Source organism: Mus caroli, chromosome 5 (assembly GCF_900094665.2).
Source record: "Mus caroli chromosome 5, CAROLI_EIJ_v1.1, whole genome shotgun sequence".
Lineage (NCBI taxonomy): Eukaryota > Metazoa > Chordata > Mammalia > Rodentia > Muridae > Mus > Mus caroli.
The window spans coordinates 103,495,380-103,516,555 of record NC_034574.1 but is presented as its reverse complement, the minus strand read 5'-3'; the positions used below and the strand labels follow the sequence as shown (position 1 = coordinate 103,516,555).

Here is a 21,176-nt window from a genome sequence, read left to right as displayed (position 1 = left end):
CAATGCTCTAGATTTACTACCAATAGCTCTTTGTCAGTGGAAAGGAGATGAGCAAAGCATTTCAATGAACTAGTTCTTCAGTCTGCAGGGTCACGCTGGGCACCAGCCTGGGAGGCCTCAGAAGACCCTCCTACAGGACCGCAGCTGCCTGCAGCATTCTAACCAGAAGGTGCCATTTTTACCAGGAGGCAAGGAGGTCAGTCTACCAACTCTCACAATCCTGTAGGGAAATAGGGCAAAGTGCACAAGAGCACCCTGCGCCCAGCAGGACCTGGAGATGTTCAGTCATTCCAAAGACAGCTCTGGAGCCCAGGTAGGTCCCCAGGAGAAAGTGGAGCAAGCCACCAGATGTGAAGGTACAGATTTCCCAGGGGCTCATCAGGTGGTGTGGCAGGAGGTGGAGCTACCCCAGGAAGAGCCTGAAGACCACAGAGACTGTCCTGACGGGAGCAGGCAGGAGAAAGAAAACTGACTGAGTAGGGGGACATCAAAACCAGACGAATGCCAGGTAGCAGCAGGGTTCTCCCACAGACAAGCTCCCATGTTCCCCGTAGGGCAGAGCTCATAATTCTTTTGGATGAATGGGACTCCCAGATCTCATGAAATGGTGGAACTTGCTCCTGAGTCTAAAGAACCAATTCAAACTAAAAGAAAATGCTCCCTAGGGTAATGTGAGGTCAGGGTATTCATTATCTTTACGGAACACAGTCCACAGTCATGGGCTGTCCTCTCTGCCCACACTCAGGGCTTCTCCATGGCTACTTCCTCTGCTCTCCGCTGCTATCTGTTTTTCTGTGTCTATATCTCTTCCCCCCCCCCTCTGTCTCTCTCAGTCTCTTTCCTCTATGCCTCTCTTTCCTCACTGTCTCTCTATCTCTGTCTGTCTCTATCTGTTTCTGACTTTCTCTGTTCCTGGCTGTGTTTTCATGTCTCTGACCTTTACCCTTTCTTTGTCTCTCAGTCTTTGTCTCCCTCTGTTGCTGTCTCTCAGTTTATCTTGTTTTTCTGTTTCTGTCTCACTCTCTGTCACTCACTCAACCTATCTGTCTGTCTCTGACCCTGCCTCTCCATTGCTATCTCCTCTAGTCTCTTTCTTCCTCTTTCTACCTCTCCTTTCTCCAAGATCACACAGCCAGACAACAATCTAATCTGACTTAGTCATCATTCTGGACTTGGATCTGAGCCAGCCCTGTCCATGTCCCCTGACCATGGCTACTCTGTAATCTTGGCACTCCCTGCCTCTGTGAGGTAGGGACACTTGGAAACAATCCTCCCTTTGATGTTGAGCCAGCTTTGGTGGAACTTCCCAACTCCCACACTGACCCTGGCTCACCTGATGGGCGCTGATTCGTCACCTCGGTCCAGCCAGTCCTGCGGAGGGATGATATACATGCACCACAGGCCCCAGTTGTAGCCGTGGGCGGCACTGGCGTACTGCTGTACCTCAAACGTGCTGTACTTGATGTTGTCGATGGCTGGCAGGATGATGCGCCGGCGGTCCTCCTGGATCCGTGCGAGGGCGGGCTCAGCCCTGGGAAAGGTACTGGCAATGAACAAGAGCCTCCCGAACCCTCAGCAACCCAAGGAAGGAGCCCCACTGGCCATGAGTTCAGACCCTTCAGCTGGGCCTGGTATCTAGCTGAGCGTAGGACTCAGTCAGTCATGGCAGACTTGGACTACTAGGAAGGCCTAACCCACAATACTGCCCTGACCCAAGCCTGGTCACCTCCATGGGTCAGCTAAGGCCCTGGGGCTACACAGAGAGACTTCTTAGCTTAAACCTACTCTTCCTTCTATTCCTGTACCTGTGGTAAATATGTCCATTTTCAAATGTTAACTGAAGATCTGTTGTGGGCCACACTTACTGTAACAGATTGCATTCATAAAATTAAAAGGAAAAAATTATCCACGCCTCATGGTGCTTACATATACTGCTTGCGATGCACAGCCTACACAACAGACCGTGGTTAGGGGGATGAGGGTGATGAGGCTTGGGTAGAGGATGTGTGGGAGGGGAAAGGCGCTATGGAAAACAGGAAGCGGTGAGTGGGGTGAGCTCTGAGTTCTAGATGATATCCAGTGAGGAGTACTCTGAGTCCTGAGTTGGAGGATGCTAGGGAGCATGGATGGACAGTCTGCACAGACAGAGCAGCTTTACCAGCCATCTGCACATGTCCAGTATGCATGGGGATGGGGCATGTCAGGAGGCCATAAGAGAGAAGGGCAAGAGAGGCTCTGAAGGCCAAGGCAGCAGGTATTCAATCCATGACATCAGCTGGGCTGGTGCCTGTGCAGTATCTTGGAGGGGACAGGGACAGCCCCAGCCTTTAAAGACATATTATCTACCACAAGGATAAGGTTAAAGACATATTATCTACCACAAGGACAAGGTCAAAGACATGTAATCTACCCACAAGGTAGAGAGCTGTATCCAAACTGGGTTCACCTAAGATCTGAGATTGAGGTGACTAGTGGATTGAGGGTCTGTGTGCTACAGCAATGGAAGGATAAGGAGTCAGGGCCATATGGGGGAGAGCCCATCACCTTATTCTGCCAGGGGCAGCCTTGTCCCTCTGGGTGAGCCTCTATTGACCTACCTCATCATCAATGAATGAACAAAGCCCACCAGAGACACTGCAAATGCTGTTTCTGCCGTTTCTGTAGGATCTGCAATAAAGGTCATGCTAGGAGCATACTATTCCCAGGTAGTGGGGTTTTCAATAATGAAATTATGAAAATGAGAGTCATGTAGGTAAAATGCATGTAGTCATGCATTCTGGCTGATAAATTCAGCTCTCCTAAGTGCCTACTATACTCAGGGAGATGATGGTAGATAGCGTCGGCTGTTGTACGGTGCACAACCCACACCACAGTACGAGGAGACTCTAGCAGAAGGGTAGTTGGTGACACATGATTCGAGGATGTGACAGAAAGATGAAAGAGAGAAGAGCCGCATAACAGAGTGGCAGAGGAGGGAGGCATGGGAGTATGGAGAACAGGAGGCGGAACTGTCAAACACCCGTTGAGCACAACCATCTGAGTCTTAGCCAGGGTATCTGAGATAGCTGAGGTATCATGGTAGCTCTACAAGACAAGCTGCCTCCAAGGCAGTCTCTCTGACAGGCCAAAATGGGCGAATCAGGAAATGCTGTTCCATCAGGAGCTAAATATATCCAGAAACCCCCAGTTCCCTGGGGACCCTCAGGGGCTCTGGGACCACACATGGATGGGTAGTTCCACACACTTGTGCACTGAGCCCCTCTGTAGCTCTCAGGCCCCCAACCCCAAGGTTGGCACCATGACGAATTTCTCTATTTAAAAAACGAGTTGGTGGGCCAGTGAGATGGCTCAAAAGGGAGAGGTGCTTGTTGACAAGCCTGAATTCAATCCCTGAGACCCACACAGTGGAAAGAGAGAATTGATCCCTCTAACTTGTGCTCTGATCGCCACACATACACTGTGGTGTGCTCCTGTGTGTGTGTGCTCATGATAAACAAAAGCAACTTAAATTTCTTTTTTAAATGTGGGAGAAGGGCTGGAGAGATAGCTCAGTGGTTAATAGCATTGTCTGTTCTTCCAAAGGACTTAAGGTCAGCACCCAGCAACCACATGGTGGCTCACAACCATCTATTATGGGATCTGATGCCTTCTTCTGGCATGCAGGTGTACATGCAGATAGAACACTCATATACATAAAATAAATAAATATATATATATTAAAAAGGTGGGAGAAGTAATACAAAACTCTGCGTTTTTGTTTCTCCTGGAAACAGACAGCTGGATGTTCCCAGTAACTTGGCCCTGTGTGGTTCCTTCACTGTTGTCTTAGTTAAGGTTTTACTGCTGTAAACCATGACCAAGATATCCCTTATAAGGACGACATTTAATTGGGGCTGGCTTACATGTTCAGAGGTTCAGTCCATTATCAGCAAGGCAGGAGCATGGCAGCATCCAGGCAGGCATGGTGCAAGAGGAGCTGAGAGTTCTACATCTTCATCCAAAGGCTGCTAGCAGAAGACTGGCTTCCAGGCAGCTAGGAGGAGGGACTTGAAGCCCATGCCCACAGTGACATACCTCCTCCAACAGGGCCACACCTACTAATAGTGCCAACCCCTGGGCCAAGCATATACAAACCATCATAATCCACTTCTTGGCCCCCATAGGCTTGTGAGGCCATACCTACTCATAACATAATAAAAAATACATTTAGTCCAACTTCCAAAGTCACCATAGTCTATGTCAGTCTCAACAATGTTAAAAGTCCAAAATTCAAAGGTCACTTAAATGTAATCCCCAAAGCAAGACAGGAAACTAGATGGACAAACTCTGAACTCTGCATCTCCATGTCTGATGTCAAAGCAGTCTTCAGATCTCCAACTTTTTCATCTTTGTTGACTGCAACAAACTTCTTTCTCCTGGGCTGGTTCCACTCCCTGTTAGTAGTTTTCCCCAGCAGATAGCCTAAGGCGTTGGCATCTTGAACATCTTGGGGTCTCCAAGGCAACTCAATGTTACAGCTTCTTGTTTCAATGTCTGGGATATACACGTGATATTCTGGGCTTCTCCAAAGGGCTGGTGTCACTTCTCCAGCTCTGCCCTCTGCACTCAAAGCTCAGGTTGATCCACTCCACTGCTGCTGCTGTTCTTGGTGATCATCCCATGTTACTGGCCTCTCCAATACAACGGGGACTTCCACTACAACTAGGCTTCACCAATAGCCTCTCATAGGCTCTCTTTATATTGCTGAGCTGCAAATCCTTTGCATGACCCCTTCAGTCCTGGGCTGTCAACTGCAACTGAGGCTGCACCTTCACCAATAGCTCTCACAGTGCCAAGTCTCAACTGTTCTTCATGATGCCTTCATGCCTTCAAACCCAGTACCACCTGAGTGTCTCTTACACATTACCAAGTCTAGCTGCAGCATGAGGTACATACAACCTTAGCTATCTCTAGAACACAGCTTCCCTGTGCTCTCAGAAAACACTTCCCAGATGATTTCACCTCAGTGATGCTGTGCTCTTCTTAATCAGGGCTAATTTCTTAGCTCTAGCGAACCAGCATCGATTGTCCCAGTAATCTCCTCTATTTCTCACTCTAAAACCAGAGCCAAATGGCTGGAACTGTTGAGTTCTGCTGCTTGCTAGGGCTGGAACATGCTCCATTGTTCTATTACATTATTGCTTTCTGTTTTCCAGCTTCTTCACTGCCTAAGCTCGGCTGTCCTGGAACTTGCTCGGTAGATTGACCTTGAACCCAGAGATCTGCATGGCTCTGTCTCCTGAATGCTAGGTGTGCACCACCACACCTGGACTTAAGCTTTTCTTCACCTAGAACCTGCTCTGTCCTAGGCTGGCCTTGAACTCAGAAAACTGCTTGCCTATGCCTTTTGGGATTAAAGGCTTATATTACTATGCCTGGACCTAAACTTAGCTGGGTTGGAACTCGCCCCAAGGTCACTACTTCCTTAATTCAATTTAATATCCTTGAACACAGGATTCAGCTCCATTTCGCTTCCTGGTGCTCCTTTAATACTTGAACCATACATTTTCTATTTTTCCTTTCTCAGGTTGCTATGCTTGTTTAAAATGCTCTTCACGAGACTTAACCAGAGAACAAAGTCTACGATGAGCATTTCTGAGACTTCCTTTGTCAATGCAATTAATCTGAGTCTCTTCACTTTAGCCTCAGGCAGACTCTTCAGATAATGGTAAAAAGCAGCCACAATTTTTTTTTTTTAAACTGAAGCACAGCACAACAAAACAGTCTTTACTCCATACACTGAAATTCTCTTCTGAAACCTCTTGGGCCAGGTCTGCACAATTCAAATCATTTTCAGTAATAAAGTCTTCCATATTCCCACTAAGGATGGCCCATTAAGCCCCATTTAAAGCATTTCACTTCTTTCCAAATCCAAAGCCCCCAAATCCACATTCTTCTAAACAGAATCAATACCCAACTTCTGGTACCAACTTCTGTCTTAGGGTTTTACTGCTGTGAACAGACACCAGGACCAAGGCAACTCTTTTGTGTGTGTGTGTGTGTTTTTGTTTGTTTGTTTTTTTGAGACAAGGGTTTCTCTGTATAGCCCTGGATGTCCTGGAACTCACTTTGTAGACCAGGCTGGCCTTGAACTCAGAAATCTGCCTGCCTCTGCCTTCCGAGTGCTGGGATTAAAGGTGTGCACCACCATGCCCGGCTCCCAAGGCAACTCTTATAAGGATGACATTTAATTGGGGCTGGCTTACAGGTTCAGAGGTTCAGTCCATTATCATCAAGGCAGGAGCATGGCAGCATCCAGACAGACATGGATCTGGAGGAGCTGAGAGTTCTACATCTTTATCTGAAGGTTGCTGGCAGAATACTGGCTTCCAGGCAGCTAGGATGAGGGTCTTAAAGCTCACATCCACAGTGACACACCTATTCCAACAAGGCCACACTTCCTTGGACCAAGAATATACAAAACATCACAACTGTGAACCCTGAGAGGCTCTAAGACTCAGGTTTGGCACAGGGACTTCCTAGAAGAGCCAGTGACCAGGGTTCTAACAAGGGACAGCAGGCCAGGTTGAAGCCAGCAGAGTAGTGCAGCCACACATTGAGGGACACCTGGCCATAAGGAGCTGAGAGGGAACAAGATCCTCTCTAGATCCTCAGAGGGACCAGCTCTGATCTCCACACTTGACCAGAGTGCCTGGGCTGACAGAGGACAAACACTGGCTGTCTTCAGCATCAAGTGAGGGGTTTTCATGGTGGTGGTTGCCCTGGGGGCAACACTATTCCTGGATACCTCCCCTCTGCCACACTCTGCTCTCTGCACCCTCTGGAAGCCATTCTCCTTCCTCACAACACCTTGCCCTAACGTGGTCTTGGCATCTTGTCTTATGGTCCCAGTTGCTCATGTGACATGCATATATGTGATGGCAGGTACCACTCTGGGATCTTGACATGCACAGAGACTGAGATCCAGAGCAGAGCCACAACACCCCCTTCTCCATATGAGAAACGAAGACCATTCAGGAGAACCCTGCCAGACACACCCATAGGTACAGGACAGCCCACATAGATGAATAGCTGGGAACCCTGGTCACCAGAGGAGAGCATCACTGAAGCACAAAGCTCCCTGTTTGTTCTGTCTGCCTAGCTCCTGCCCAGGGTCAGCAGGAGGGACATGCTCTTTTCTAGCAGCATGAGATAAGGAACTAATTCTGGCCCCAAGCCTCTGACATTGCTTCTTCAGGATGTATCACTTGCTGGACAAAAGACACTGTCCTCAAGGCATTCTTTGCTGAACAAACATGAGAAATCCCAGGACAGAGATGATGGACCACTCAGTCCCTGTGGATGTCTTGAGCTTACACAGCCCTGCTCTGGTCAAAGGTTCCTGCCTCCACAGACCACAAGATCCCAATCCACACTGGAAGGATAGATAGATTGCTCCTGTAGTAGATATCTTGCATACCTGCTGGCTTATGACCACAGGATGGGGTTGCCTCTTCACCTCCTGACCACAGGGCTCCATTGGCTTCTCATGTGAGCCCAATTATTCCCCTGAATAAGAAGTAGTTTCTAGATCTAGAATTTCCCACAAGGTCAAGAAAAATACTTCCTCTTATGCCAAACAGCTATCAGCAGAGACTATCTCTGGAAACCTCCAGAGTCACAGGCCCCACCCAGCCTTATGTGCTGTCTGATCTGAATCCACACTGGATGTTCACATACCCCAGCCCTTACCAGCCAGTGTTGAACTCCACGTGGGCATCAAAGAAGCCAACGATGGGAGCCGTGGCCACCTTCCATCCCTGCAGCCGGGCACGGATCAGACCTTCCCGACGGCTGTTGCGCACAACCTTCACGAGGCCTGGGTACCTTTTGTGAACATACTGGTCCAGATTGAACTTGAGTTCCACTGAAAGGGAAAGACACGTGTATTAGCATGCTATACTGGCAAGCGCCTGAGCCATGTCTGGGATGTTCGAGCCCTGCTCCCAAACTAGAGTTTCAAAAAGGTACTGTGAAGTCACATTGGGTTGGGAGAGATCCAACATACTGGACAGAACCCCAGTCCTATGAATCTGGGAAAGGTAGCAAAGGAAAAAATAAGAACAGCTCAGATCAAAGTGATAGAGGCAGCCGTAGGTAGCAAGACTGGCAGATTCACTACAATCAAGAATGTAGACCTTGTGCAGATGAGGTGGCAGCCAGCAAGGTCCTTTCACACAAGGGAGTCACTTGGTAATGCTGAGATAGGACACACTGATACTGCTGCAGTACAGAGGGACTGTGACAAAGCCAAAAAGTGACACACACCAGACACTAACAGATAATGTGATTTGGTTGTCTTTGTGACATGTCTATAGGTATCAAATCCACAGAGAGGCAGTAGGAAGGTGCTGGCCACTGGAGCAGGTGATCAACTGGTTTCCATGAGAACACATTCAGTTTGGGAAGATGAAAGAATTCTGTGACCATAACATGATGGCCTATGCCTGTGATCCCAGATCACTCAAGCAGGTGAGGCCAGAGGATCTCTATGAGTCTGGGATTGGCTTAGGCTATGTAATGAGTCCCAGGCTAGTCTGAGCTACAGAATGAAGCTCAAAAGACCTCCCCTACCCAACAACAGTTCTGAGGTAGAGGTGGTGGTTGCCCAGCATGGATATCCTCAATATCATTGAACCACACACTTGAAGATGGTTAAAATGATAAATGAGGAAGTTTCTAGATTGGGTGAGTTGAGGTGGGAGGCACTGCCCATGGAGAGGAGTGCTGGACTAAATAAGATGGAGAAATGAGCTGAGCACCAGCACTGATCTTCTCTGCTTTCTGAGTGTGGATGTGACTAGCTGCCTTCTGTGCCTTCCGCCATGCCGTCTCCATCATGATGCAACATAGCCTCAAACTGTGAACCAAAACAGACCCTTCCTTAGGTTGATTTTGTTAGATACTCCGTCCCAGCAACCTATAAAGTAACTAATGCAGGCCCGTTGGTAGTGGCCTGGAGAGGAAGGTGCACAGAGGACTGTGTGCCAGCAACACAAAGACAGAGCAAAGGGTCATAGCCCAGGCAACAGCTGACGATGGGAGGATACACAGCAAAGAGCTTTCCCAGGCTGCATGTCCAAGCTGTTGCCTCTCAACTTAGCAACTCAACTCTATGGCTTCAAGCCCCTTGTTAGAAGCCACTGGCTGGGATTGCTCCAGGAATCCATACACCCAAGAGCTGGTGTAAAGCCATGTGCTCGACAGCACTGCCCTTAAGGCATCAAAGCCACTCACCGTTGTCACTGTTATCATCCACCAGGATGACTTCCTTTAGGAGCTGGGAGGGTGTGTGGTTGACCACGCTGTGCACAGAACGCAGGATGACTGAAAGTGCCTCGTTGACAAAGATGAAGACCACGGAGATCTGGGGCAGGTCTTCAGAATACGTTATCTGTCTGCACCTGTGGGAGGCATGGTGGTCACCAGGGGTGCTGCGGGAAGCTGGGACTGTGGTGGTCATTGTGGGAGGCCATCCAGGTTCCAGACGCTGAAGCCAGCAGAAGGGCAGAAACGAGGCAGCCAATGGAAACCAAGAAATGCTACAAAAGAGACAACCTTTGGAAGTTGCAGCTTCTCATGCGCTGAGCCTGTGCCTGCCCACTTTAAGTCTTTTATACTGCAGAGATGCTTAACAGGTTAGGGTTAGGGTTAGGGTTGGGGTTGGGATTGGGGTTAGGGGTTGGGGCTAGGGGTTAGGGTTAGGGTTGAGGTTAGGGTTAGGGTTAAAGTTAGGCGTTAGGGTTAGGGGTTGTGGTTAGACAATAGAGGTTCATGCAGTCTATTGGAGGGAGCTGTGCTGCTCACCCTCAGTGTATTTCCAGTGGTTGTTCATTGTCTCAGAGCAGGAGGAACTGGTTGAAGACGTCATATAACCTGTATAGTCTCTGCTCAGCTAGCACCTGCCATCTGAGATCCATCAGGGCAGACAGTAACATAGGCCATGAACAGCTGTGCACTTGTGTCTCACAAGGTCTGCTGAGCTGGGGGGAAGTATGTAGTAGCCACCTGGCTGTTGGGAACAAATGTGCTGGGGTATCACAAGAGTCCAGTGAGAACGACAAAGGGAGCAAGCCTCATGCCTCTGGTGGTACAGAGGGAAGGGCAGAGCTGGGAGAACCAAGGCTCTGTGGTTGGAATCCAGGACCAGAGACAGAGAGCCTTGGGATGAAGTTGAGCGGGGAAGTCATGTTTCAAACAGAAGCAAACACAGCTGACAAATACACAAGGGTGTGATGGAACAAAACCCAAGGGCAGAAATTGAAGGATTGGAAGGATGGGGAATTCAAGGTCACCCTTGGCTATATAGCAAGTTCTAGCCAACGTGAATGTGCTGGCTAGTTTTATGTTAACTTGACACAAGCTAGAGTTATCATAGAACCATAATGTTGAAAATGTCTCCATGAGACTGGCCTGTAGGCAGGGCTGTAGGATACTGACTTAATTATTGATGTGGGGGGACCCAGATCACTGTAGGTAATGCCATTCCTAGGCAGGTGATCCTGGGACGCTTAAGATGAAATAATCCCAAGTTTATTTCTCCATGTTACTTTTGGCTATGGTGATTTATTACACCCTAAGATATTGGTATACCTAAGACTCTGTTTCAAAAAAAAAAACCCAACTCAGGGCCTACAGAGATAGACAGTAGTTAAGACCACTAGCTGCTCTTCCAGAGGACCCAGGTTTGATTCTCAGCACCCACATGGTGGCTCACTACCATCTGTAAGTCTAGTTCCAGGGGATCTGATGCCCACTTCTAGCCAACATGAGAAATGCCTGTGGTATACAGACATACATGCACATATGTAGGCAAATCACCCGTAAACATGAAATAAAAATCCAAATAAGAAAGAGAAGGAGCGAGGGAGGTCAGGTGGTTTACACTGGTAATCCCAGCCCCCAGGAGGATGAGGCAGGAGAATCACTGTGAGTTTGAGGCTAGCCTGGATACACAGAGCGTTCTAGACCAATCTGGGCTAGACTGAGATCCTATCTCAAAACAGCAACAAATAAACAGATGAAGGAGGAAACAGAACTCAGGAAATGAGGTGAGGCAAGGGATGGAGCCCACTGGAAGCTGTTAGACTCTGCACACAAGTAAATAATGTCTCCTTCACAAAGGAAACACTGTTTGGACTTAAACACACCTACCTTTGTGTGATACAGGATGCTACAGGAGAGATGTGCTGGGTGGGTACCACCTAACCCCTTTGGAAGCAAGAGTGTGAATGGGGACCATGGGTAAATTGTGGCGTGACAATACAGTTACAAGCCCTTTTCACCAGAAGGGAAAGACTGAGTGGGGGATACGGGGCTGCACCAAGCATCAGCATCTAGAACAGCACTGAGGAGGGGGACAGGAGACAGCAGGAATTACACAACATCTTCCTGAGGCACTTGCCAAATTCAATGACCTGACTTCAGTCCCTAAGACCTACAAGGTGGAAGGGAAGAAATTCGTTTTACGAGTTGTCCTCTGACTTCCAGACATGTGCAGTAGCATATGTGCCCTCCCCAAACCAATCAATCAATCAATCAATCAATCAATCAATAAAGTAAATATATATATATATATATATATATGTGTGTATGTATATATACACACACACACACACATATATATATATATGAATGAAAAGAAAATCACAGGGGCACACAATAGGCAGCCTCCTACCCAACCTCTGCCTCTTCCTCCTCTTTACATGGGATTTGGGGGAGGTCCATCCTTAACTAATCACACTCATAGTAGCTCTGCTTCCAAGTGAAGCATATGGAGTCCTATAGGTTAATATTTCAAAGTGAATTCAGGGAACACAGATTAGCCTGTGGCACTAGGAACAGCAATGTTCATTCCACATTCAGACTGAGAGAGTTGAAGGGGCTCTTGTGTCACTTGAAAACAGGGACGGCATTAGCCTCTTTGCAGATTCAGTCTTTTCAGCCCAAGAGCCACAAACACCCCCTGTTAGAGATGAGGACACTTTCTCTCAGCTGCAGGGATTCAAACTCAAGCCAGAACACAGAAGGGACACCCCGTACATAGCATAGTTAAGGACCCAGCCTACCCCAGCCGTCACCGCCTTCACGGCCAGGCTGCACATATCTGAGCCGCCTGTGTGACTTTCAAGGGACAAGTGCTACGTAGCACCGCATTGATATGGGCTGCGTGTGCTTAGCGCCAGAGATTTCATCACTCAGACAAACGCTTCCTGACAAGAAGACCTAGGTCCATTTATCCGTGGAAGGAGAAAGTTGAATGCATGATTTTCATGAACTTGCAGAGCATGTAAAACAGAGAAAACATTAGCAGGCTTGCAGGAGCTGCAGCCACCCAGAAGGGACCCCATGCCCTCCGTGGGAGGAGTGTAACTCTTTCCTGCACCAGGAAACTGCAGGCACCTGTCACTGAGTCTGTCATTAGAGTCCCAATCCATGATTTACCCTTATTGCTGCTGAAGTTCCTTCCTAAAGAGAAGATGCAGGATGGAAATAAAGTCTATTTCTCCTCCTAAGGTTCCAACAACAAGCAGGCTCAATTCCACCAAAGTTCACCCTGGGGAACCAGCGAACCAGCTGGGCTTTCTTATAGAGTGCAGGTTACTTACAAGGCTGTGAGTGCTACTCTCAAATGGCCACACTGGATAGTCTTTCCTCAGCAGGGATGTTGACTCCCCACAGCCTCTAATGAAGCCTCTCTCAGTCTTCTCTGGCCTATATACGTTATCCCCTTCCACGTGGAATCACAACGCACCAACAGGAAGTAAGGTGCCTCTAGACACTCAGGCAGCCATCTTGTAATGGCCTCTGTGAGCAGATGTAAATTGTCAAGAAGCCCAGCTGGGGCGATCGTCTGCACGTGGGATTGTGGTTGGTTTGCTCTGCTCCAAGGACAGTTACATATAACCCTCACCCAGCACACAGACCTCATGACTGTGTCCTTCACCCATGCCCTCTGTCAAGGTCTTCTCTCCTACTCCTTCACAAGAGAATGATGGTAGACATCCAGGCCAAATACCATTTGAGCATCTGCAAAAGCCCTGCTATGTTCTATCGGGAAGCAGTAGCAGGTTAGACCGGGATGGAATGCACTAATTCTCCTTCTGTTTCTGGCTTAGTTGTCTCAAAGCCCATGGATTTGGCCATGGGCATGTGCACTTGCTCCAAAGAACCTTCCACCCGCAAGGACTGGTTCGTTTGGGTGTGTGCTTTGAGAGTGTCCTGTCTCTGGTCCTCGGCCTGTCAAGAGCTATTGAGAGGGAGAGATCCTATCTCCTGGTCCATGGGGGTCCAGCCTTGGCTCACTGCCTCCACTGAGGAAGGTTAGACTCTTCTCACATTCACCATCCACTGGACTGGGAAATGGGCACAGGACACAGTACCCCCGATCACCTGCAGAAGAGCCAGGGTCTCCCAGGAGTGGAAGGGTAATGGATGGGCTCTCCCCAGATACTGATAAATGTCTGCCAAGCAAAAGCACGATGTGAGATAGCACACAGGACAGGACAGTGACCCTGCTTGTCAGAACCTGGCCTCATGGCCAGGAGATGCCAGGAGAGATGGTAGGAAGTGTCTTCATTCTGGCTTGGATCTAATTTTGTAATTCTCTCCACAAAAGACAGTCAGAGATAACGACAAGGCAACAGAGAGTCAAGAGGGAAAGACAGAGACAGAGGGAAACAGAGAGAAAAAAAACAGACAGACGGGACAACAGACAGTGTCGTGCAGTCCTTTAAACAAATACAGAAATGAGTAGCTGCTGGCTCACACCTGTCTCACAGACCCCTGAGCTTTCGCTATTTGTCTCATCTCTCAGATTCCATATCCCATTTTGAAAGCTCAGGTGTGACACAGAGCTGAACGCATTCCACCTCTGTTCTGCACCCTCCTTATGGACATTGATGTGGGTCTGACAAATGTCCTTGCTACTGCATATTATAGAGAGCTATGTGTCACGTGCCCTGGAGGTACCTTGTCCCTCTTCAGACAAATGACAGCTTTCAATATGGAGTCAGTGTGGTGCTCTGGGCTGCATGTGTGAAACATGTTCATGAGGTAATGTCTCAAGCACCCCATGCTGCCTCCTAACCTTGGGTTCCCTAGAGTACTGTGTGTGCTGAGATAATGCTCAGGACCACTTGAGATTCCAGGACTCAGAGAAGAAAAGACTGAACCTTGGCTCCATAGCACCAGAGTGTAAGGGACCCAGAGGCTCCTCCCAACTTCAGTAGCATCCTGTCTGCCAGAGAGGAAATAAACCAGAGCTTAGGTCTTCTCGTGGTTAGCCACACTGCCTTTCTGGCCTGTCATGCACCAGAAGGTGGTGGCTATGTTTTGTCCCCACTCCTGGGCTCAGTGTAGTGCTGTCCCCAAGCAGAATAAAGCAGTGTGTTCAACCATGAGCAATCAGCCAACTAGTTTGCCCACCATGGCTTTTCCCTCCCTTCGCTGGCACAGAGTGGGGTTTCTGCAAACCCATGGTTGAGCATGAATTGGATAGAAGGGTGAAGTCGAGGCTGGGAAGTATACTAAAAGGACCATGGGCCACAGAGATTCAAGCTCATAACGGGGAAATAGGAGAATCCTGCCTGAGAGACAGCAGGAGCTGTGCACTTGCCAAGAACCTGAGCACCACTCCCCAGATGCCCAGATCATCCATCGGTGCTAATGGAAATGCATGAGGCTGCCCCTTGTGCCCTGGAAAAACAACTATGAAAATGACAAGAAGCGAAGTGTTCCCAAGAGCCGCTGGCTTTGAGGCAACGGCACCCATGTCTCATGCCGGGCTGGGCCTCAGCAGACAGGAAGTTGCTCATTTGGAAAACATGTCCTCGTTTCTGGGAATATTGTACGAGGAGATTCTTGGAAGGCAGGTCCTTGGGGACTGCAATTCTGCTATGCTGCATGGCAGAGTCCTGCCTTGCTGGGAAACACACACTCATCCAAACAGAACACACACATGAGTAACACATGCTCATCCAAGCAAAGCATACACATGAGTTCAAAACCCTCAAGTAGGCAGTCACCTGTGCTACTGCCTTCTCACCACCATCTAAGAAGCCGAGGAGGAGCACCTCCAAGGCCAGAGGAATGAGACAGTAAAGACCCCGAGACTAGGGGGTCCCTCCTGTATCAAATTGTCTTTCACAGACTGAGTGCATCCATCCATCCATCCATCCATCCATCCATCCATCCATCCAATGTTGCTAGAGGCAAGCCTACCCTACAAAATACCCACACCTATGCACACACACACATACACACACACAGTGGCACACACATTTGCACAGATGAGCACACATTTCCGTACCTGCATGTCCACATTCACACATGTACACACAGCATTTTGTCTGGAGACCCAGACACATCCCACCAAGACCTCTTCAGTTGGCATGTTGATGATATGTGGGACACATACATTTACACAGTGTCTGTCCCTACAGTTACTGACAAATGGCCACAGACACACGTCCATGCACAAAGACTGAAGGCCACAAGAACCAAAAAGCCGAGGCAAGCCCACACGTTCTGCCCACCATCCTTCTTCTCACAAGTTCAGACTCCCTTTGGAAACATAGACACACTTCAACCATGCGTCAGAAGCAAGACACACAGATGTAAAAGACGCACACAGGACACTCTCATACCACCCTCTCTCAAAGGGAAACAGGAAGGGACCTCAAACGAGTGAACCAGCCACTCAGAGACAGGCAAGCCCTCTCTGGCCTCACAGAGGTGTAGGTATGTCCCTTATCCTTCAGGCAGTGACAACCCTCAAACCATTTGTGGGTCACTGGTGCTGGCAGATCACCCAGGTCCAGGTGACACTTTATATTCTGGGTCAGCTCAGCTCTTGATGTTCTCTGTTGACCTTCAGACTGAGAAGCCCAGAGACAGTCCTGGGCTCTAACTCCAGTGGTCTGCACTTAAGGATGTAAGGATGATGGCTTTCATTGTCAGATTAGGTTTCATGACTCCACTATGTGGTATCAATCAGGGACAGTTCTGGAGTATCAGAGACAGTTTCTGGGCTGGAAGCAAGTCCTTCCAGCTGTCCTGCACAGCCCCACCAAGTATAAACCTAGGCGGAGAGAGCTGGTAAGGACTAGCTGTGCATTCAGGACAAGGACTTGCTGTCCACAGCTCCACGCCTACTAAAAACCAGGGCCAGGAGTGGGGACCCATGCCTGCCATCTCAGTACTTAGAAGGCTGAGGCAGGAGGACTGTGACTTTCAGCCCAGCCTGGACTACATGAGGAGATCCTCTAGAAAACCACCAGCAAACAAAAATGAACTGACAAAACAACTGTGCCACAGAACACAGGTCAAGGGGTGCGTCGTCGGGGAACCCCAGCTGCCCTGAGATCTGCAGTGTCCAAAATACCCCTGATCCTCACAGGGACCAAGAGTACAAGGAGGCCGAGGTGGGGTTCATCCAGTAGACGGTGCAGATCGATCTGCCAACCTGAATCCAAGGAGCTAGCTCAGCCTTCTGTTTGTCATGCACTCAGTCCGCACTTATCTGAGCTGACAGCCAAGCTGTTCCTGGCTCAGACCATGAATATGCATGGAGACCGCAAACATGAGGCAAGGGACATCACAACAGAGGCTTCTGGGGAGCGCTGTTCGTTCTGATGACACTGTTTAATTTGGATTTACCGGCCTCCTTTCGTCATCCCAGGGGCAGGCTTAGAAATCAACATCTATGTGATGCGCTTTGTGCCATAATTAAAGCTGCTGCTTAATTAGAAAAACTGTCCACCCCCAGACAAAAGGCGTCCAACGATGGCACAGACAAGAAAGAGTGAGAAATCATCTGAGTGGGTGGTGTCACCTGTGGGCACTGGAACGCACTCACATGTGTGCATACACACGCGCACACGCCTCCAGCCCAGTTTCTGGTGACCATGCCCGATGGTCCTGGAGGCATGTTCTGGCCATGCTGGGACTGTGAAGTCCTTGAGGAAATCATAGAGAGAAAACTTTTGGGGAGCCTGGACTGAGCTTTCAATGATCAGTTTTCCCACTGAGCCACCCTCAGACACCTGTCACTAACACCAGGTGTGAAAATTTGCTGAGCTGACACAGCCCACGCATTCACCTTGCTCGTCCAATGTCCTACCTCAGGCTGCACACAGCAGCCTCTATGGCTGCACACAGCAGCCTATGCTTATGACTCACCCATCCGTTAGCAACATCTTGCCATGGTTCTGGGGTTGAGGGATGGAGCAGGAATTTGGAGGCCTCTTTAAAGATTCTAGATTGGAGACTGTCATGTGCTATGGTTACATGAGGGCTAAAGAGGACATGAAGGGGCTGAGGCCCTGGGATGTGTGGGTGTCTCTTCAAGCATTATCTCAGAGCCTGCGCACAACACTTTGACCATCCGCTTGCATGCTCAGACGTCCCACTTGCTCCTGTTTTATTTCTCAGCAGCCCCAACATGCCCATGGCTCAGTCTCTCTGGGCTGGTTCCCATCATGCCTTTGCTCGGATTGGCCAGGCCTGGCACACACGTGTCACCTGGAGTAGCCTTCGTGGAACTAGACATGGGAAGAGGGGGCCCAAGAGCTGAGTGATGGAGTTCTGAATACGCCTGTCCTTGGTTCACTCACTGGGAAGGGGAATGTCCATCAGGGAGAACCCCATTATGGGACTGCCCATCAGGGAGAGTCCATGGTGGGAACGTCGGGCTGGGAGAGCTCACTGTTCCTTGGCAAGACAAGCGAGTGACATTCTGATACAGGTGGACTGTCCAAGTCAGGATCTTACCACACTCTCCATAGCCCTTTCTCATCTTCCCAACCCAAATCAGTGGGCTTCAAGAAAGAATATAACAGGGCCCCACCAGGCTCTGTGAAAGCAGGTCATAAACCTTTGCATAACCTCAGATTTGAAGGCAGCAGCTAGCTAGCTTCCTGGGTCTGTCTCAGGATGTAAATAATTCAACTTCTGAATTTCAGAAGATACCCAAAAATAAAAGAATCAGGCATGAAAAAATACAGGTTATTCTGGGACTTAAAAAATAGCACAGCTACCAGAATAATCCTGGAGGTGCAGTCTCCGTTCCATTGCTGGGAGGATCACCCCAGCCCAGGCACCATCCTGGGAGAGGTTCAAGCACAGCCCCAGAGAACTGTTCCAGATTCAGGGCATTCACAGCCAGCTGGGACTCTGGGCTTTGGCCATCTTACCACCGTGGCTCATGCACAGAGCAAACTAGGGGTAAGGAATAAAAGTTCTTAAATGCAGCCTGAAGACTGAGGCTCAGGAACTCGGTAGATGGTGGGGTGGTCCCTCCTTTCTTATCTATCACTGCGCCCACTGCTCTGGCGAGGCAACTCCCCCAGTTTCTTGTTTCACCTTCTTCCTGGCCCCACCCTCCTCGGCAAGCTCCTTGCCGGAGTTCTAGTCCTTAGGTCCATCAGGCAGTAGAGATGCTGAAAACAAACCTACCACTCGTTGACCTTCATGAGGCTCCAAGAAGCATACAGCAGATGATGAGCCCTGAACTTAGTTATTAGGAGCTGCTGAGAGTTTCCCTATCCACGTCTCCTGTCCTGGTGGTCTGTGATGGAGCTCAAGACCAGCCAGCTTGCTGCTGACAACTCAAAGTCTCGATGTCATGGATGCCCTGGGCCTAGCTGGTCCTCCTATCACAATAATTTGTTCAATCTCAGCTCTGGTCAGCCCCATTGTGTGCTTTTAGACTGGGATAATAATTAGGGACAAGAAGCCAGTCCTGAGACACAAGCGAAGTCATAGCAGTGAGCATCTTTGTGGCAAGTAACAAGATGGCCCCACCCTCTGAGGGACTGCTGAAACCTTTCAGACCCTGGAGGCTTACTGAGCAACATCAGTACTCATACACCAGCGATGTGTGCAAAAGCCAGTGAGAAGAACACAATTAGCAGGAACCAAGGCCTCTAGCACAGGTGTTCAAGTCCATCCACATGCCTATGTGCATTGTACATGCACACAGCTATAGATGGGCTCATAGAGATAACCCAGACACCTCTAGCCTGCCAGCCTCTGAGACCAAAGAGAAAGGGGACTGATCCTATGTGTGGGGTGGGGCTCAAAAAGATGAACATAGCAGACAGACAGCAGAGGGGCAAGAGAGACAGAGACAGGGAGGGAGTCAGAGAGAGACAGAGACAGGGAGAGACAGACAGAGATAGGGAGGGAGAGAGACAGAGACAGGGAGAAACAGACAGTGATAGGGAGGGAGACAGAGAGGGATAGAGACAGGGAGAGAGATAGAGACAGGCAGAGACAGGCAGAGAGAGGCAGAGACAGGCAGAGAGAGGCAGAGACAGGGAGAGATAGAGAGAAATAGAGACAGGGAGAGAGATAGAGACAATGAGAGAGACAGAAAGAAACAGAGAGAGAGAGAGACAGATAGGCAGAGACAGACAGACAGACAGAGACAGGGGAGGGACAGAAACAGAGAAAAACAGAGAGAAAAAAGAGACAAACAGAAAAACAGAGATAGAAACAGAGAGATTAGTAGAGAGAGACAGAGACAGGGAGAGAGAGAGAGACAGGCAGAGAGAGGCAGATACAGGGAAGGAGAGAAACAGGGAGAGAGACAGAGAGACAGAGACAGTGAGAGAGACAGAGAGAGAAATAGAAACAGACAGAGAGACAGACAGACAGAGACAGAGGAGGGAGAGAGACAGGGAGAGAGACAGAGAGACATGGAGACATGCAGAGAGAGGCAGAGACATGGAGAGAGAGACAAAGACAAGGATAGAGACACACAGAGAGAGACAGAAAGAAACAGAGACAGAGACAGAAAGAAAGAGAGAGATAGAGACAGGGAGGGAGAGACAGACATAGAGAGACAGACAGAAAGTTAGAAAGATTGAGGGAGACAGGAGAGACACAGCGAGATACAGAGACAGAGGGAGAAAGGGAGATAGAGCCACAAAGACACCAAGGGATGTTCTGCAGCCCCACACCCTGTACAGCAGAACCCCACCTCCAGTCCTCAGCTGCTAAGGCCAGGCTGCTCACCTCTTGGGCCTGTAGTCAGGGATGGTCCTATCCAGGGAGATGCGGTCACTGAGCTGCGCATTGTACCCAAAGTCCTCGAACTTGCCCTCGGTCTCTTGGCTGTCATCTTGCAGAGTGGCAGCCACTCCTCCCTGGCCCAGGCCACCTGGCCCCTCCACCAGCCCAATGGGCTTTGCAAGGCCTGGAGAAGACAAGAAAAGACAGGTCAGGAGATTCTTGGAGTTGCTCCCAGCATACCCACCCCCTGCGCAGTGTGTCCTGGAATGAGACTGGCTGTGAGGTCAGAAGACACAAGCTGCCAAGGTTGTAGGAGGGTGAAGAAGGGGAGCATGAGCCAGGGCATGGGTCTACTCTACACGACATCATGGTGTCAAGAGTAAGTGCTTAGCCCAACGGTCATTAGAGAGGCAGTGTCCAGCACCTGAGAGGAGCAGATGCAGAGACTGCCCCCTCCCCAAACACTAGCCAAAGCCAGGGAGAGAAGAGGGGGAGGAAGGATTCTAGGAGTCAGAGGGGTTGAGGACACTGTGAGAACACAACCCACAGAATAAACTAAGCAGGGCTTATAGGGGCTCACAGGGACTGAAGGGACAGTCATGGACCCTGTATGGGTCTGAGCCAGGTCCTCTGCATATACATTATGGCTGCATAGCTTGGTGTTCTTTTGGGATCCCTAACAACAAGAGTAGGAAGTATCTGTGACTCTGCCTGCACTAGGGACCCTTCTCCTACTGGGTCACCTCATCCATCCTTGATAATGAGGGTTTGTGCCTAGTCTTACTGTAATTTGTTGTGCCATGTTTGGGTGATATCCCTAGGAGGCCTGCCCCCCCCCCCAACCAGGGGAAACAGAGGAGAAGTGGATTTGTATCTAGGGGAGAGGAGAGGTTGGGAGGGGGAACATCAGTCAGGATGTAATGTATGTAAAGAATAGATAGATAGATAGATAGATAGATAGATAGATAGATGATTGATAGATAGATAGATGACAGAAAGGAAGGAAGAAAGGAAGAAAAGAAGGGAGGAAGAAAGAAAGAAAGAAAGAAAGAAAGAAAGAAAGAAAGAAAGAAAGAGAGAGAGAGGGGGGAGGGAGGGAGGGAGGAAGGAAGAAAGAGAGA

The 21,176-nt window shown here is 49.3% G+C and overlaps 1 protein-coding gene across 2 annotated transcripts in view; it reads right to left on the bottom strand.

Moving 5' to 3' along the window:
* Window positions 1-21,176, bottom strand: part of Galnt9 (polypeptide N-acetylgalactosaminyltransferase 9) — an 83,470-nt gene that overhangs the window by 24,254 nt on the left and 38,040 nt on the right. For both annotated transcript variants that reach the window (XM_021162920.1, XM_029476972.1), the window contains exons 2-5: window positions 20,059-20,239; window positions 9,277-9,443; window positions 7,732-7,906; window positions 1,334-1,531 (exon numbers count right to left, since the gene is read on the bottom strand). In XM_021162920.1, coding sequence (XP_021018579.1) covers window positions 1,334-1,531; window positions 7,732-7,906; window positions 9,277-9,443; window positions 20,059-20,239 — 721 coding nt within the window. The remainder of the gene's footprint in view (window positions 1-1,333; window positions 1,532-7,731; window positions 7,907-9,276; window positions 9,444-20,058; window positions 20,240-21,176) is intronic.